The sequence below is a fragment of the Trachemys scripta genome, chromosome 5 (genome assembly GCF_013100865.1).
Source record: "Trachemys scripta elegans isolate TJP31775 chromosome 5, CAS_Tse_1.0, whole genome shotgun sequence".
In the NCBI taxonomy this organism is placed as follows: Eukaryota; Metazoa; Chordata; order Testudines; family Emydidae; genus Trachemys; species Trachemys scripta.
The window spans coordinates 24877269-24897015 of NC_048302.1; the positions used below are offsets into that span (position 1 = coordinate 24877269).

General features: G+C 37.0%; 1 protein-coding gene across 5 annotated transcripts in view; it reads left to right on the forward strand.

Moving 5' to 3' along the window:
* Positions 1 to 19747, forward strand: part of WDFY3 (WD repeat and FYVE domain containing 3) — a 300207-nt gene that overhangs the window by 204467 nt on the left and 75993 nt on the right. For 4 of the 5 annotated variants that reach the window (XM_034772580.1, XM_034772579.1, XM_034772584.1 and 1 more), the window contains 7 exons: positions 3370 to 3443; positions 3543 to 3704; positions 5248 to 5342; positions 7036 to 7156; positions 8777 to 8994; positions 16219 to 16454; positions 19570 to 19704. In XM_034772580.1, coding sequence (XP_034628471.1) covers positions 3370 to 3443; positions 3543 to 3704; positions 5248 to 5342; positions 7036 to 7156; positions 8777 to 8994; positions 16219 to 16454; positions 19570 to 19704 — 1041 coding nt within the window. The remainder of the gene's footprint in view (positions 1 to 3369; positions 3444 to 3542; positions 3705 to 5247; positions 5343 to 7035; positions 7157 to 8776; positions 8995 to 16218; positions 16455 to 19569; positions 19705 to 19747) is intronic. The other variant, XM_034772581.1, reaches the window with a different exon arrangement.

Genomic DNA, 19747 nt, shown 5'->3' on the forward strand with positions numbered 1-19747 from the left:
TGGCTAAACAATAAAGTAAAAGAAGCACTCAGTGGCAAAAAGGTATCCTTTAAAAAGTGGAAGTTAAATCTTACTGAAGAAAATAGAAAGGCGCATAGACATTGGCAAATGAAGTGTAAAAATACAATTAGGAAGGCGAAAAAAGAATTTGAGGAACAGTTAGCCAAAGACTCAAAAACTAATAGCAAATTTTTTTTTAAGTACATCAGAAGCAGGAAGCCTGCTAAACAACCAGTGGGGCCACTGGACGATCGAGGTGCTAAAGGAGCACTCAAGGATGATAAGGCCATTGCGGAGAAACTAAATGAATTCTTTGCTTTGGTCTTCACGGTTGAGGATGTGAGGGAGATTCCCAAACCTGAAACATTCTTTTTAGGTGACAGATCTGAGGAACTGTCCCAGATTGAAGTATCATTAGAGGATGTTTTGGAACAAATTGATAAATTAAACAGCAGTAAGTCTCCAGGACCAGATGGTATTCACCCAAGAGTTCTGAAGGAACTCAAATATGAAAATGCAGAACTACTAACTGTAGTCTGTAACCTACAATTTACATCAGCTTCTGTACCAGATGACTGGAGGATAGCTAATGTGACACCCATTTTTAAAAAGGGCTCCAGAGGTGATCCCAGCAATTACAGGCCTGTAAGGCTGACTTCAGCACTGGGCAAACTGGTTGAAACTATAATAAAGAACAATATTGTCAGACATATAGGTAAACATAATTTGTTGAGGAAGAGTCAACATGGTTTTCGTAATGGGAAATCATGCATCACCAAACTACTAGAATTCTTTGAGGGGGTCAACAAGCATGTGGACCACGGGGATCCAGTGGATATAGTGAACTGAGATTTTCAGAAAGCCTTTGACAAGGTCCCTCACCAAAGGCTCTTACACAAAGTAAGGTGCCACAGGATAAAAGAAAGGTGCTTTCATGGATTGGTAACTGGTTAAAAGATAGGAAACAAAGGGTAGGTATAAATGGTCAGTTTTCAGAATGGAGAGAGGTAAATAGTGGTGTCCCTCAGGGCTCTGTTCTGCGACCAGTCCTATTCAACATATTCAGAAATGATCTGAAAAAAGGGGTAAACAGTGAGGTGGCAAAATTTGCAGATGATACAAAATTACTAAAGATAGTTAAGACCCAGGCAGACTGCAAAGAGCTACAAAAGGATCTCTCAAAACTGGGTGACTGGGTAAAAAAATGGCAGATGAAATGTAATGTTGATAAATGCAAAGTAATGCACATTGGAAAGCATAATCCCAACTATACATATAAAATGATGCGGTCTAAATTAGCTGTTACCACTCAAGAAAGAGATCTTGGAGTCATTGGTGTATAGTTCTCTGAAAACATCCACTCAGTGTGCAGTGGCAGTCAAAAAAGTGACAGAATGCTGGGAATAATTAAGAAAGGGATAGATAATAGGACAGAAAATATCATGTTGCCTCTATATAAATCCATGGTACGCACATATCTTGAATACTATGTGCAGATGTGGTCACCCCATCTCAAAAAAGATATAATGGAATTGGAAAAGGTACAGAAAAGGACAACAAAAATGATTAGGGGTATGAAACAGCTTCCATATGGGGAGAGATTAATTAGACTGGGACTTTTCAGCTTGGAAAAGAGACAGCTAAGGGGAGATATGATTGAGGTCTCTAAAATCATAACACAAGAACTAGGGGTCACCAAATGAAATTAATAGGCAGCAAGTTTAAAACAAATAAAAGGAAGTATTTCTTCACACAATTTACAGTCAACCTGCGGAACTCCTTTCCAGAGGATGTTGTGAAGGCCAAGACCATAACAGGGTTCAAAAAAGAACTAGATAAATTCATGGAGGCTATTAGTCAGGATGGGCAGGAATGGTGTCCCTAGCCTCTGTTTTCCAGAAGCTGGGAATGAGTGACAGGGGATGGATCACTTGCTGATTACCTGTTCTGTTCATTCCCTCTGGGACACCTGGCACTGGCCTCTGTCGGAAGACAGGATACTGGGCTAGATGGACCTTTGGTCTGGCCCAGCAGGGCCATTCTTATGTTCTTAAGATAATACACAGGACTCTGATCACGCATTGTTGAGTTCTCTCTGCTTTTTACCTATGCAAAACACGAGCTGAGTTAACAATCTTATTTCTGTAGTACTTTGCTATTTTTTTAATTGTGAATCCCTATTTTCAAATGTTAACTCCCTAATAGGATATTCTATTTTGCTCAAATCAGCTCTTAAGGCACGGAAGTGCCCAGTTTTCATCCCTATGTGTCAATTTAGGTGTCTAAATACACATTTGGGGACATTATATTAAGGAGACCATGTGTGAAAATTGAGCCTATTTGTTCCTGTAGCATTTCCTTTTAATTAACTTTCATGGAATTCTTACAGCTCTGTTTTAGTGCCAGTGACGTGCTTTGAAAATCCACCAAGGTGTATTATCATGCGTACATATATTAAGGTTATGAATAAGTAGCCAGGAAATGTAAAGTTGATCCTTTGACTTCAACCTTTCACAGGTGATCTACAGAAAAGAAAAATGAGTTTGTGCCAATTTTTGCTTGTTTAAAATATGCTAATACACACAAGTATTGTGTGCCTGTTAATGTTGTTGTTTATATTATATCTAACCTAAATCCAAAAAAGCAAAGATGTGAACAGATCAAACTACCTATATCTCAGACCTCCACTTCTGAATCAGAGCAACAATAGAGTTGTTTGAAATTTTTTTTGTCAAATTACCTTTATTTTCCAGAAAACCAATTTGCTTTTTTCAACATTGTATTGTTTTTTGAAAAAAGTAATTTTTAACCAAAAAAAGTTTGTTCAAAATTTTTTTCAACAAGCGTTATTCTGCTGATTCAGCAGAGATGTCTTGAGCCAGCTGAACAGATTAACATAGAGTAGGATCTTCAGCAGAGCAATATCTCCTTTCACAAAGAATACTTATTAGTTTGATGATCTTATTTTGTTGAAGATCTTGCCGTTCGCTGGTTTCACAGAGATAATATATTCAACAAAGTAACAGCTGTGGTGTCAAAGATCTTGTTCTCCATTAAACTGTTCAGTTTGGGTGATCTCTGCTTTCTTTTTCATGAAAGACTCTGAGAGCAACTCGAAAACTAATAAGTTTATGATATTAAACTCTGATGGTATTAAACTTAACTCCCATTTTACTATACACAGAGAGAGAACTTTTGGTGCCCTGTGTTCTTCTGTAGTCTTTTGTGCATCTTTTTTTTTTTTATAAAGCAGTAAGCCGGGGCTTGTCTATCTCTTGGTATATTAAATAGGATATTAACTTTTTGTTTAACTTAACCAAGAATATAGATTTGTATACAGAATGTACCATTGTGTATTCTGTATTTCAGGTCTGGCTTCATGCACCATATGAGCTTCATCTTTCGTTATTTGAGCACTTCATTGAACTTCTCACAGAGTCCAGGTATTAGTTGAAACTGGCTTCATAATAAGGCCTATGGGATAACAAATTACACAAATACACAGATGTTCTCATTTTTATTAAATCTTTTCTCTCTTTCAGTGAAGCCTCAAAGAATGCTAAATTAATGAGGGAGTTCCAGCTAATCCCCAAACTGTTGCTGACTCTTCGAGATATGTCTTTGTCCCAGCCCACTATTGCTGCAATTAGTAATGTACTGAGCTTTTTGCTTCAGGGCTTCCCCAGCAGCAGTGACCTGCTCAGGTAGCACAAACGTTTACTGATTTATTTTAAAGATACCGGTGCTTTTGCAAGAAACCTGCTGATAGTAATTCTTCTAGGGTGACTAAAGTAAAGAGTTTTTGTATGGAATAGTTCCAGTAGAAATGGCAAAACCAAACATAGAAAATAGTTTAAAGCCAGCGTATCGACTTGCATCTTAAATCCAAGTCAGAACAGAAATGACTGAATACTGATACACCTTAAAATGTTTTCCAGAATGTAGGGCAGTAATGGAGGAACACAGTGTTCTAATTCCACAGCTACTATGAGAGAGTATGAAACTTCCTTGGATATTGTTAAGTCTGTGTCATTTCTACTTAAATTGAGGCGTTGTTTCAGAACCCATAGAGTTGTCATACTGCTCACTGTTAAAATGCAGCATTTGCCAACATTTATCACTCTTATCTGAGAGACTTACTTCTAGCTAACAGGTAACATTCTCTGATAAGATTAAGTTTGCCACTTGTATGTTATGATATTGCATATGGGTAGAAATTTGCAGTGTTTTGAGTATTTTGCAACAGGGAGGCTGGTTAGTTTTTTTGGCTTTTTTTGCTTCTTGAACAAAACCAGTAAACCCAAAGATTTGAATAGGCTCAAACATCTTGCCTGGCTCCATTTTTACTATGCAGGACAGAATTTACACGGGTACTATAGGGTATAGCTTTAATTTTAATACTAAATGAATAAGTTGTAACATTTGGTTCCTTGTTCCTACCACTCCTCATGGCCACTGGCTTTCCCTGTACAGCAGCCAGAACCTCGGTGGCATTTCCTAAAGTGTTGCCACAATTAAGAGCTCCAGGGTAGGTGATGACTTTTCCCACAGTGACTTGTCATCAAAACAAGAATAAAGAGAGACGAAATAAGCTTAAAATGAAAGAAATGGTATATGTAACTCTGTAAGAGTTAAGATAGGAGGTACTGTACATCTTGGATTCGTTACAGTGATATATGCAATATCTTACTTTGTCCCTTTCCTTAGGTGTCCTGTTACTAAGACAGTCTCTTCCCTCCTAGGAGCTGTCATTCTTCCCCTTTCTGAGATCACATTTTGTGTTTGGCTATTTTTTATGACTGGGGGGGTGAGATCATTCATTATCATATCACCCATGCCAGTTAAGATTTCATTATCATTTTAAAGAGTAATGTTTGATAAGGTATACCATCTTGGGGAACATATTATAGTCTCTGAGCAATGATTGTCCCCTATACCTTCTAACATTCCTTTGGTCTGGATCTGGAGGTATTTCCAAATTTTCTCTCTCAAAACCTAGCATTTTCAATTATTTTACCTAGTAAGTACATTAGCTATCTGAATGGGTCAAAGTGACTGCATTCTGGTTTGCATATCAGTTGACCAACAATGTTAGATTGAGGCAAACTTTGTCTTTACAAGTGATGGGATTAACATTTTTGGTATACTTTCATCTTTCTAGTATTTTTATTCTATTAGATGTGAATTATTGACAGATTAAAGTCCATCTGTCATAGAAATACACATTGTAATTCTCTATCCATAAAGGTTTGGACAGGTCATCTCTTCCACTTTGCCTACATTTGCAGTCTGTGAGAAGTTTGTAGTCATGGAGATAAACAATGAAGAAAAGCTTGAAACTGGTAAGTAGCTTCCAGTGCTTGAGAAATAATCATCTGGGACACACTCTGTGTGCTTAAATGCTCTTAAGTTGATGATGATCTCTACATTTTAATTCTAGTATACTGGCTCCAGCTTAGTTTTAAATGTTGTGTGCAAAGCAAGCAGTGCAAAAATAAAACCTGTTTGTATCTGCTCTCATTTTGTTTTCCTTCGCTTAACACTATATTTTCTTTCTACTTCCTCCCACTCACTTCTTCAAAAACAGTTGGGCATCTCCACCTCTTAAATGAGAGATGGATGACTGGTGCCATCTGTCCTCCAAATGTGGCATCTCTTTCACTCAGTAAAAGGAAGTGAAAGCATCAATTAGTATGGTCTGGTTTTTTTCAAGCAGAAAAAATAATTGCCCATGTCTCCTCTGCAATTGAACACTTTGTTAGGTACTTTTAAAACATTTTTTATTTAAAGCTACAGACATAAGAAATTCCAGTGAAACTCCTGTCACAAGGTTGAAGCAGGAAAATGAAGCCACTGTATAGTCCTGGCATCTTAAACTTCCTCCTGTCCTGAAAGTTCCAAGATCTTATTGATCCATCATTAGTAACTATAATTAAAAGCTGCAATTAAAAACAGTACAATTGTAGTAGTGATTTTTCAATTGAGGAGGTATTAAAGAATATATATTGTACTTCTATCTCTGAATTTTGTTTTTCTTTCCCCTTATTTAAAGGAATTCGCCCTTAGTATCTATGGAGATCCTTTGTTTAGCATTACAGGAATCCTTTATGTATTGTGTGAGATGTTACTGGGCATGTTTCTCTTCCTTGTTTCCAGCTACTAAATTGTATTAAAAGAGAAGTAAATATGGAAATATCTTCCTTTAGCATTATTTTTCAAGTAAGTGTTTGCTGTAGCTGTCACAGGGATATTACACAATTCAATGAGTGGGGAAGTGATTTGGGATATGAATCGGTAGACAAGTGGATTCTAAGGTCGATTATTAAGGTTTGGTCCATTCAAACAAAATGTCTGAGAAACACCTGTTTGCAGTAGATCGTTCCCACTCTTCTTTTTTCTGCAAACACCTATCTCGGGACATCTATGCACCCACCGTCTTTTTTTTTTTTTTTAACTTCCCTCAAAACATGTTTTTACCTTCTGCAGGAAAAGTCTGATTTTCATCTGTATGCACACATAGGTTCACAAGCTGAAGTGAAGGAAGGTACTGTAGAAAGAAAGACTAACGGGGGACATAACAGTTTTCAAATGCATAAAAGGTTGTTACACGGAGGAGGGAGAGAAATTATTCTCCTTAACTTCTGATGATAGGACAAGAAGCAATGGACTTAAATTGCAGCAAGGGCAGTTTAGGTTGAACTTTTAGGAAAAACTTCCCAATTGTCAGGGTGGTTAAACACTGGAATAAATCGCCTAGGGAGTTTGTGGAATCTCCATCATTGGAGATTTTTGGTTAGACAAACACCTATCAGGGATGATCTAGATAATACTTAGTCCTGCCATGAGTGCAAAGGACTGAATAGATGAGCTCTCAAGGTCCCTTCCAGTCCTATGATTCTATATATCCAAACTGACTGTATTTTGTTTTTTTCTATTGTTCACCCTGCATTTAATGTCTGGTTTTATTATTTTCAACTGCGCTTGTTTAAAGCTATCTGCTTCATATTTCACTTAATTCCTGTATTTTATGTTTAGGAACAGAGGATGATTTTGGAGGCCTTGCTTCTGCTAATCTTATTCTTCTGCGGAACAGACTTTTAGATATCCTTCTCAAACTTGTATACACATCTAAAGAAAAGACAAGTGTTAACTTGCAGTAAGTACAAATAACTCATCTGATGGAAAAGGAGGTGACTGTAACAGTGGGTTTGATTTATGATAACAGGTAAAGGGGGAGAAAGTCTGGGGAGCCACACTCTGGGTCTCTAGTTATACTGTGATTTATACTAGTATAAATCCAAACGAACTCCATGAAATTAAGTGAAATTATTCATAATATACACTGGTGTCACTGAAAGCAGGATTTGGCTTTGGCTACACTAGAAAAAATCAGATATGTAATTCTTCAACCATGTATTCCCACGTATGGTAGCAACAGTGGACAGTGTTTTTTACTACTGTCTCATCTAACTTTGCTCTGCATCCTCCAAATCATCCTCTAATTGTTTAGACAGTATGATGGTAAAAACACCTGTACCCTGTCTGAGCTACAAAGTCCACTGTTATTGCTACCACAGGATGGAGCTGCACCAGAGAAGAATTATGTGGACTCTCCCTAAGAGAGAAAAAAGTTTTTTGCATTTTATTTCATGAAATAACAATTGCAGTGATTCCATCCGTTCATTTTTAAAGGTGGAGGTGAGGAGGGAGGTGGTGTTCAATTGTGTGACTTTGCTGTTGTTGGGTGGTTGTTGTTTTTTTACACTTAATCTACACAAAACCAGGTTTGGGATTTCCTAATGCTCTCCTTAATTCTTTATTTATAACTTTTATATAACAACTTCATATACAATGATCAAGGAAATACAAAATATAAAAAAACAAGCCATCCACGGTCACAGCGAGAAGGGCAATCAAATTCCAGAAAACTTAAAATTTAATTATCAAATAATCCCAGTATAAAAAGATTCTCAGTAACTTCATTAATCCTAAAACATTAAAATATATTTAAAATTTCAGGTGAAGCCCAATCGATTTACAGTTCATGATCCATAAAGGAGAGCGAAAAGGGTCTTGTACCCTTTGTGTCGAGTTTGGATCTTCTGTTTTAAAGGATTCTAACAATCACTGCATCGAGTGGCTGCACCAAGCCAGCTTGATGTATTTTTGTGGATTACTTAGCATATTCAAATTCTGCCATAGCTTTTAGGCAATAAATCTTAAAGCTCAACCATAATCTGGGAATTCAACAATTTAGTACATGCCAAATTTGTAAATGATATATTCTACATTTTTTCTAAAGTTTCTGCTTAACGCTTTCCTTCTGCCTGTGCGTGGCACAAAGATTTGATGTTTTCCAGGTTTTTGAATAACATCTGTATAACTTTATAACCTGTAAATGACTCACATAAGAAACAGTTATATTATCTAGAAGTTGTAATTTGTAGACATAAATTTCCTGTTTAGCCCCCAGTTTCACATCAGTTTTTAGAGTAATCTCAAAGCCAATTGTAATAGTCCCGATGACTATGACTATATTCTCAATCCTCCCATTCCATTGAACCAAATACTGACAACTCTAGTAGTTACTGCTAAAGACATCTGATTGACCATTCCTTCTTCTGTACCAGGTAGCACTCACCTGAGAAACCGGTCCATGCTTTGACTGATTTTAATTTTCTCTGATGTTCTTCTCTGTGTTTGACATTGAAGCTTTGATTCTTGCCAGGCTGTCCATTATAGGAAATCTTTTAAATATTTTACCTTTTTTCATTAGGGCATCTGAAGAACTGGTCAGGACCCTGGGTTTTGATTGGATTATGATGTTTATGGAAGAACATCTGCACTCTACCACAGTTACTGCAGCCATGAGAATTCTTGTGGTCCTGCTAAGTAATCAGCCTATACTCATCAAGTTTAAAGAAGGCCTCAGCGGTGGAGGCTGGCTTGATCAGACAGATTCTGTGTTGACAAATAAGATTGGCACTGTGCTAGGTATGAGCTTTCAATTATGATGATTTAAGGATGTGTCTTTTGATATTTTTATCGTCTAAGAATTGTATGTTACTATTACAAAATTAATCTTATAATACGTAGTGTTATCAAATAGTTTCAGTATTAAAAGGTTTGTTGTGTTGGTTGTCTTGGTTGCTCCTTCCCATTATTTGTTTAGGCTACTGAATTTTGGTTTTCTTAAGAGAAAGGGTGATATTTTTACTACTCTTAAGTGGTATGGCCACTTCATAATGCAAGTTTCAATACAATTTTCTCTTAGAGTGAAATTGCCCCCTCACCTCCCTGCACAATGCCTAAATAACTAGATTTTGTACAGTTTGTGGGCCACTGGATCAATTTTGAACACCTCCAGCTTGCCCACAATGGCCAACACCAACTCTCTCTAGGTCGATGCTGTGTACAGCAGAGGATGTCCTATCTGATTATTGCCCTCCACCTAGTGCTACTGCACTGTTTGTGTTGTTTTGCTGGCCTTCTGCTTTTGGGGGAATTTCAGCTTGAATGCCAGCATATAGCATTTCCTTTCATTACAAATGTGATTCTTTACAGGTAAACAGTGCTAGCTGTACAGTGTAAATCATCTCCGCTGAGGAGGAGGACAAAGGCCAGCTTTAGGCTTGTGTGGATGAGAAAATTGCACTGGTTTAACTTAAGGTGTGTTTTGAAACGGATTTAGTAGAGCTAGAGTGAAAGGCTGTATGGACAATCATATTTTGGTTCAAATGAGGCTTGTTTTGGTTTAGCTTAAGTTAATTAAGAACAGGTTTAATTCTTAGCCATTCTTCAATCAGACTGTGTGTGTCCACACGGGTTTGCATCACTTCATTAAATCTGTTTGAAAACTTATTTAAGTATAAACAAGTGCAACTTTTGCATGTGGACAAGCTTAACGCGTTTAACTTAAAGTGGTTTTGAATCAAGATGAAAAGAAAAAGTTACATGCCTATGTTCTGCTTATGATTTCTTCAGGGGAAAAGAGTAATGTCTTACAATTTAATTTAAGAGTGGGATTTTCAAAAGCAGTGTTGGTCTAACTCTGCTCCCTTTGAAGTCAATGGCAGTTGAACTGATTTTGCAATGGGATCCTTAGTGGCATCCCTTCAGGGGATAGCATGCTCTACTTATGAGGCTGGGAATCACACAACTGAAATTGAATTTCAGACTTTGTGACTAAATCACTGTGTGACCTTGAGTAAGTCACTGAAACTTGTCTGTTACTTCATGCATAAAATACAGTTGATAAAGTTCACCTGACTTGTGCAAAGCACTTGGCAATCAACAAATGAAAAGCAATATGCCTTTGTCTGATGTAATTATATCAAAAACACAAGATAATTCTTCAATCATTTCATTGAGCAGATTAAAAACCTTCATTCTGTTTTTCTCAAGCAACTGTTATATAACCCTTCTAAAAGTGTCTGGTTATTACATAGTATACTGGTAAATACATAACAATGTTTAAAACTAATCTGCCTGGTTTTCATGTTACTAGAAATGGTGACTTCCTCAGAGAAGTTTTAGTAATAAGTTTGTGACTGAGTCTCAGACAGTTCAAAATATTAAAATCAGTACAACTGACGACTATTTAGTGCCATCCTCTGACTCAGTCACAGTTTTTCCGTTGTGAAGTCAGTGGGGTTACTCACGGTGTAAGTTATTTTAGGATTTGGCCCACTGGGTGAGAGAGAGTTTTCATAAAGCACAGTCTAGAACAGATGTACAAAATTACAATTGACAGTCATATAGTAGTATGCATACCATTTGCCCAGTCCAGCAATATGGAATTTTACATGGGAAGCTTTGGCGTTAACAAGTCTTATGAAGTATTACCATTCCCACAAGAGAGTGTGTCAAGGAAAAATTTCTGCAGTTCTGAATTATGCCCTGTAGTTATCTGTTTTTATTCTATAGTGAAGAGGCTAGTGTTCTTTCTTCTTTCCTTCCTTCCTGAGTACTCAGATAGGAGGTTTGCCCCTTTCTCCTTCCTGTCAAAAAGGGAGATTGTGACAAAACTCTCTTCTCATTAGGGAAGTATTCAGCATCAACTTACTGGAGATGCCTTTTTCTGTTCTTCCTTCGGCACATAAGCATACTGCATGAAGTGTTATGTATATCTATATATGTAAGTAAGAGGAAGAGCACAAGATGACTGGGTAGATATACAAGATGACTTGCCTGCTTATCAAGGTGACTCATCCCTAGTGGACAGATGCATACATTTTCAGACTGGTTGTATGGTCTGTAGTAACATAGAGAACAGCTGGTCTATTTGTGCAAAATCTGGGGTAAAACTTAAATCTCATGAGTTTAAGTACTGCCCTTAAAAACTAATGCTATGGCTACACTGTATAGTGTGCCACTGTAGGCTCTTTAGTGTAGCCACTTTAAGCTGATGGGAGAGACCTCTCCTGTTGACTTAATTAATCCACCCCCCAGCGAGCGGCGGAAGCTATGTTGGCGGAAGCTCTCCCGCCAATATAGCGCTGTCCACCCCTTAGGTCGGTGTAACTTACGTTGCTCTGGGGCTGGCTTATTCACACCTCTAAGTGACATAAATTATACTGACGTAAGTGGTAGTGTAGACACATTTGATTTACAGTTGGTTGACATGGAAGCACAGGTGCTGGGGGTGCTGATGCATCCCCTGGCTTGAAGTGGTTTTCATCATATACAGGGTTTACAGTTTTGTTCAGTGGCTCTCAGCACCCCCACTATACAGATTGTTTCAGCACCCCTGCATAGAAGACTGGTTACCAGCAGATCCCCTATAACATAACTAAGTGAAGGTTACAGTCTTTATCTGTGAGCCTCTGTTCAGCAATGATGGCAGGTAAAAAGCGCAAAGAAAAAATTAATCTGTGAAAATAAGACCTATTGCAAAGAATAACTTGGAGAATGAGTTAAAATTTAGATGGAATACACAGTGTGGCTTTCAAGTAATGAGAGTACGTTAGGTTTACCGCATCTGGTATGCGAACGTTGCAAGTTTTAAGCCTAGTTCATTGTTGTGTACAAGTCTCACAAGGGCAGTCATGCACACAGAATATGAACACAAGCTTTTTGTTTTAAATAGTTTTTTTTTTCTTTTAGTATGTAGATGGCATATTCTTTATACATGTTGAGAGTAAGTCTGACTTGTGCAACTTCATCTTTGACAGACCAGTTAAACTCTTTAGAGTTTGAATTTTATGAAAGAGGATATGAATCACTCGTCTTTTATTCTGGACTGAACTGTACTCAGCCTAATAATACTAATGTGAACTTGTAGGTCATATGCATATTCAAAATTCTTCTATCGAATGAGGAATGACACAAACTCCATCTGTGAATTTTAGGTAGCCTCGGATTGGAACTTTGCATTTGAGTACCTCCATACTTGGGGAAAGCTTGCATCTGGATCTGAATTTCATGCCTTAGAGCCATTTCTACATTAAGTATCAACTAAAAATATAAAATAAGGTCTATTACACAGATTAAAAACAATTTTTGGCCCAAATCTTCCTGGCTCTGATCTTCCTGCCTTTGATCCATATTCTCTTTCTGAAAATATGGCTGCCTCCTGCTTTAATATTGTTTGTTTAATGCTGTCAATGTCTTATGAACTGTACAATACACAGAGATAAAAAAAAATCTGCCCTAAAGAGCTTAAAATCTTAGACACACAGAGAAGACAGGATATCCAGGGAAATGCAGGAAAGAGAAAAGCTGTTTTTATAATTTTAACTAATTATTATGAACTCACTTATGAGCATTGTGGAAAGATGGGTTTTAGGAGAGATTTGAATGAGAGGGGGGGAAGTGCTTTTGAGAGTTTGGATTGGGAGATCACTGTTGTTTCTCATTATTTTTTTTTATATATACCGGGCATTAAAAATAAATAGTTACTAGTAATTTTGGGTCCAGTCTTGCAGAGGAAATCTGTTAAGGTATAGATCTTTTGTGTCCTCATGGAATCCCATTGAAGATAATAGGATTCCATGAGGCTGTAAAGGTTCACCTGCCCAGATCCCTTTGTAGGACTGAATACTAGCTAGTTTTGTAGTAGTTCTAATGATTGGGAACTACTTAATATTTCACTGCAGTTTTCCTTTGAAGTTATCATGATATAATTGTCTGAATGCTGTACCATAAACATGTACATAGGACTATAGGACTTTTCCATCATATTTTGAATTACAGTGGCAGTCAGAAATTGAACAAAGGCAAGTTATAGATCATCTTTTTATTGCAATAACTGACGGGGGTTAATAAACAAGGCAAGCATTAAAGAATCAATCTTGGCATCAGGCCATGAGTGACCAAAGTCATGTGGGATAAAAGAGAAACTGAGAAGTGGTGTGGTTCCAATTCCATAGCTGTCTTGCTGTCATCTTTTGTTTTGTTTAGTTTTCAACGTATGGAATGTCTTCTCATAATCTGGGCAGTGTTCTGAAGAGGTAACTTGGAAGGGATTTTCAAATAATCGGGGTTTTGCCCCTGTTGCTTCTTCATTAAAGGGGTGGGGATGTTGAATCTTTAACAAAAACACAAAAAGCTCGTTAGACATTAGGTTAAGTAGGAGTTAACGAAACAAACAGTTTTTTAAACAGGCTGATGAAAAAATCCCTTTCTCTCTGTTGCTCATCGTTCAGTCTCTTGACTAATGATGTCTTTATTCACTAGTTCTTTAGTCATAGAATTTTCCAGGTTAGACAAGACCTGCATTTCTAATGTAAAAATCAATATTATATGTGGTTAACAAAAATCTTTCAGACCTTTTATAATGAAGCAAAAAGGACAAAAACTATTTTTCCCCCCACTCTGCTTCTCCTCCTCCCCAAAGAAGGCAAGTCTATATGTATGTCTCTACCTTGAGCAGGAGTTGTGAATCACAGCCTCAAATACGTACCTAGGGTGTTGGTCAGGTAAATACTCAGGGCGGCTAGACCATCCCACTGCTTGCGCTGCTGTCACTACACTCAGTGTTTACCCCGGTAGCTCAATCAGAGCTACCACAAGTATTTCTCCTTAAGTTGGGAATCTCATGTGCAGCTTGAAGTAGAGACATACTCTGTATCTCTACCAAAAGATGTATATCTGTCTTATCTGATGTGTGTCTGCACGTAATTTTGAAGTCTGAATTGGTACCCTGCCAAGTATATATTCTATCCAATATAGCTCTTTCTCCCAACCTGATGAAGAATGAATTTCTCAAATGACTTCCCAGTTTAGGGTCTGATCCAAAGCACGTTGAACTGAAATTGGAATCTTTCCACTAGCTTTAATGGGATTGGGATCAGGCCCTTACTTTGTCAGTCCTAACAGAGTTGTAGGCAATACCTTTTATGTTTGTCTGCTAAAGTAACCACTTCTACATCTGAAGTCATTTCACTATATAGTAAAATGTCTCATTCTGCACTAAGAACTTATCCTCATTTTTTGAATAAAGAAAGGTATAAAGTTTTATTGAAAGCATACTTTTTTTTTTTTTTTCTTTATAGTGCTTTTTCTTCTAGCTACAAGATGGAATATATATTTTGTACTTCTCAGCGAAATTTAAAACCCCCTGTCATTCCTCTCTGTAAAACCATTTTATGCTACATTGCTATTCCTATTAAGGAACTATTAAGTCTTTGTTTACAGTTATTTCCCATAACATTTCCCTCAGGGTAGTAAACTGGAAAAATATAATTAAACTTTCAATTATTAATAAAAGATTAATTAAGTAGGAGAAAATTATGAAAAATAGAATTTATCTGAAACTGTTGTGAGAGAGCATTTTTGTTAGCATTCATGTCATACCATTTGTTTGGGTAATCTTTAATCATAATTTGTTGTATTTCTAATATATGAATGATAGACAAAATTTGTATTTGCATTTCTTTTTTTAGGGTTTCAGAACTGTTGATGCTTTAGAGTCTTGACAATTGTTGTTCATTTAGTATTCACTGTAAATACAGTAGAAAGCCAACTATATAGTAAAAAGTTTTCATTCAGTCAGAAGTTCTGAGGACATCACAAATAGAGACCAAACTTAAAAAGAAATTGAGGGGCTTTTTTTGTTTTGTTTTGTTTTAAATTATATCAAAGTTGGTACCCGGCCAGACCCCAGGTATAGAGATATTTAAAATTGTTGCTGGTCCAAAACTTTTGAAACTAATGGTAGTGATGTATCTGATTATCTTGTCTGAATATGTCTACAATTTTTTTTAATAAAAAAAAATTCAAAGATTCCTAATGAAATAAGATATGAAACTATTTACTTAAAGGGTCACGTTTGTGAATTTCACATGAGTTAGTAGTAAACATTTCATTACCATTTGATGGCTCTTTGATAGACTATGTAAAATGAGTTTGTTTCTAGTGAACAAAAGTTTACAACGCAAATTATATTTGTAGCTAACTGGGCTTGCTGATGATAATGTCAGCAGAAAGGCCAAAGTATCCGAGTAGTCATGAAAACTGAACTAGCATCTCACTGTTGTTTGTTATATTGGTACCCTTCTTCAGAGTACATTATTTACCAGTGCTGTCCATTCAGTACTTTTCCCAATCACTGAACGTTTTTTGGAGCTGGGAGGAATTGGTATTAAAGGTGCAATGTAAATTGCCTCTTGTGGCTTCCAGTAGCTTTTACTTAACTCTGGCTCCATTTTCTGGTAGGAAATAAAGGTAAATTAAGAGTATTTTAATCCTTCGTGCCAAGTTGACTTAATTAGTAAAAATTAAAATTAGTCATATATGAAATATCTGGAAAAATGCTTTAAATTCCATTCACTCACACTGGCAGTCAGACTCACGCTTTGCAACACAAGCCAACTACTTGGGGTTACGGTTAAACTCTCGCCACTGGAATGTAATTATATGGTGTCCTTTATAGGAGTTTTAAACCTTCCTCTGAAGAGTCATTACTGGCTGTTCTCAGAGTCTAGGTGGACCATTTGAAGTAGCATTACAATTCCTGTGTTTACTGAGAAACTTGTACTAGAACATCCATCTGATACTGTGAGGATTTTACGACTAAGTTTTTGACATTGATTTAATAATTGAAAAACGTAGCAAGTTGGTGTTAATATGAATGTGGTGTATATGTGTAAATTCATTGTTACTATTGTTCACTTCTAAAGTGCTCCCTTCTGTATTTGAATAATTTACTAAAAAGTGATGTTATAAACCGGTAATTTGCATGTTAACACTTGGCTTTTTTATTTCCCTTTCTCTTAGGGTTCAATGTTGGCAGGAGTGCTGGCGGCAGATCAACTGTCAGGGAAATTAACCGGGATGCTTGTCATTTTCCGGGCTTTCCGGTTCTTCAGTCATTTCTCCCTAAGCATACTAATGTACCTGCACTCTATTTCCTCCTCATGGCACTTTTCCTGCAGCAGCCAGTCACTGAGCTGCCTGAAAACCTGCAGGTCAGTGCACCTGTCAGCAGCAGCCGATGTAATCAGGGTTGCCAGGTAGGGATTATCTAGAAAGATATCAATATAATTCTGTGTAACACCAAAGAGAATAATGGATTAATTGCCCCCAAATTGATTCTGTAGTTAATTTATCAGCTTTATATTTAGACGTTTGGGATTCAAATTGTGATGAATTGCACTGACATATGACAAAAACTTGTCATAGCTGCTGCTATTATGTACTGAATAGATTTCTTGTAAAAAAAAAAAAATATATTGGGGGGGGGAATTTTATAAGAAATAGCAACTTGAGTCCCAGATTCTGTGTTCAGATCAATATGAACTGACTCTGGTGCCTGTATGACGACATGGGCTCTATCTTGGCACTAAGGGCCTGCCTGCAAAGACAGGTGTGGGAACGGGGTCAAAGGGATGATGTCATTGACTATGGCTTTGGAAACTCTGTTCAGAAAACATTGCTTTATTTCTAGAAAAGTGTTTTCCTGGGGTTACATACTGTGTTTTTAGTAGGAAAAGGTTTAAAAAAATTAAAATCTTTTTTCTAAAAAGGCATCTAACTTTATGTAGAAAACCCAGTTACACTTTTGGCCTTCACAACATCCCCTGGCAATGAATTCCACAGTTTGACTGTGTGTGTGAAGTACTTTTTTTGTTTGTTTGTTTTTAAACCTACTGCCTATTCATTTCATTGTGTGATCCCTGGTTCTTATGTTAGGTGAAGGGATAAATAATGCTTCCTTATTCACTTTCTCCACACCATTCATAGTTTTATAGACCTCTATCTTATCTCCCCTTAGTCATCTCTTTTCCAAGCTGAATAGTCCTACTCTTTAATCTCTCCTCAAATGGAAGCTGTTCCATACCCCTAATCATTTTTGTTGCCTGTGTCTGTACTTTTTCCAGTTGTAGTATATCTTTTTAGAGATTGGGGAACCAGAACTGCACATAGTATTCAATGTGTGGATATACCATGGATTTATATAGTGAGATTTTGATATTTTCTGTTTTATTACCTGTCCCTTTCCTAGTGGTTCCTAACATTTGATTAATTTTTTTGACTGATGCTGCACGTTGAGCAGGTTGTTTTCTGAGAATGATCCATGATGACTCCAAAGTCTTTTTTTGAGTGGTAACCGCTAATTTAGATCCCATCATTCTGTATATAGTTGGAATTATGTTTTCCAATATGCATTGGTTTGCATTTATCAACGTTGAATTTCATCTGCCATTTTGTTATCCAGTCACCAGTTTTGTGAGATCTCTTTGTAATTCTTCAAAGTCAGCTTTGGACTTAGCTATCTTTAGTGATTTTTGTATCGTTGGCAAACTTTGTCACGCCACTGTTCACCCCTTTTTGAAGATCATTTATGAATACGTCAAACAGCTCTGGTCTCAGTACAGATTCTTGGGGCACCCTGCTACTTACCTATCACCATTGTGAAAACTAACCAATCATTTCTCCTTTGGTTTCTATCTTTTAAGCTATTACTGATCCATGAGAGGACCTTCCCTCTTATCCCATGACTGCTTACTTTGCTTAAGAGCCTTTGGTGTGGAATCTTGTCAAGGCTTTCTGAAATTCCAAATATCCCCTTCAAAGAACTCTAATAAATTGGGGAGCTATGATTTCCCTTTACAAAAGCCATGTTGACTCTTCCCCAAAATATTGTGCTCACCTATGTTTTTGATTATTCTCTTCTTTACTATACTTTCAGCCAATTTGCCTGCTACTGAAGTTAGGCTTACCAGCCTCTGATTGCCTCTAGAGCCTTTTTTAAAAATTATCGTTGCATTAGCTATCTGCCAGTCATCAGGTACAGAGGCTAATTTAAGCAATAGGTTATATGCCACAGTTAGTAGTTGGACAGTTTCATATTTGAATTCCTTCGGCACTCTTGGGTGAATACCACCTGGTCCTGGTGACTTATTACTGTTTAACTTCTCAATTTGTTCCAAAACCTCCTTGATTGATGCCTCGATCTGGGATTGTTCCTCAGATTTGTCACCTAAAAAGAATGACTCCGGTGTGGGAATCTCCCTCACATCCTCGGCAGTGAAGACTGATGCAGAGAATTCATTTAGCTTCTCCTTTTCTTCCTTGAGCATTCCTTTAGCACCTTGATTGTCCAGTGGCCCCACTGATAGTTTGGTAGGCTTCCTGCTTCTGATGTACTTAGAAAAAATTTTTTTTGTCTTTTGCTAGTTGCTCTTCAAATTCTTTGGTACAATATATGTGTGTGTCAGGGATTCGTGTATTTTAAAAAAACCTAGGATGACTAGGTTTCTGTGGTCCTCAGGGAAAATTCCTACTCTAAACTGACAAATTGCACTTTAGAATGGACTTGGTTAGCACTTACATCCCTTTACAAGCATTAAATAGAAGATAAAAATTTGAGCAGTATCTGTAGATAAAGATGTTCTTTTGAACATCTGGATTTGCATAAACATTAATGCATGATAGCCCTGGTCAGTAAGGCTTATGTCTACCCTATATTGAGGTAAATCCCTCAAATTCTGGTTTTCCTTTAGATGAATTTGAATTTAGTTGAAGGAGTGCAACAGCTGTGCAACTTTTGATTTAAAAATCAATTAAGTTTTTTTAATTGCAATTTAAAATCAGAGGTTGATCAGGGTTTTTAAACAACCTTATCGTTTTGGGGAGGGGCTCTGGTCTTTCAGTTTAATTATGGGGGTTTTTGTTTTGTTTTGTAATAACATTCTTGAAACTTGATGGAAAAGCATGTTTATTTTTTAAATATGCAGCACATTGTGGATTTTGTTCTGAAAACTGATCAAGTAAGTTGAGGTGACAGCATTAGTACAGCATTCTGTTGATAGGTTTGCTTGAGATTTGGAACAGTCTTGTGAAAGACTCAGAAAAAAAGATGTTTAGTTCTGTCAGTTCATCGGGAAGAGGGATTTTCAGACAATTCCTTGTGATGATTTTCAAACAATTCCATGATCTTTTCATGCAGTTCTTTGAGGCTGAAGCTTGGAGAGAACACGGTTTAGTGTACTTAGGTAGATCTATCATGTCAAAATAAGTGAACAAATCATTGGTAATAGAGAAAAGCAGAAAATCAATCAAATTGCATAGGAACAAAGGTTAATTTTGGCTTTTCTCTTTTTTCTTCCCTCACACCTCCAATAGTTTGATTTAGATTCTATCTGGACATTTATATTTGGAGTTCCTGCCTCCAGTGGCACTGTGGTGTCTTCAATCAACAATGTTTGCACAGAAGCTGCCTTTTTATTATTGGGAATGCTCAGGAGCATGCTGAATTCAGTAAGTATAGAGTCCCCTTGGGGCCCATTTATACACACCTCCT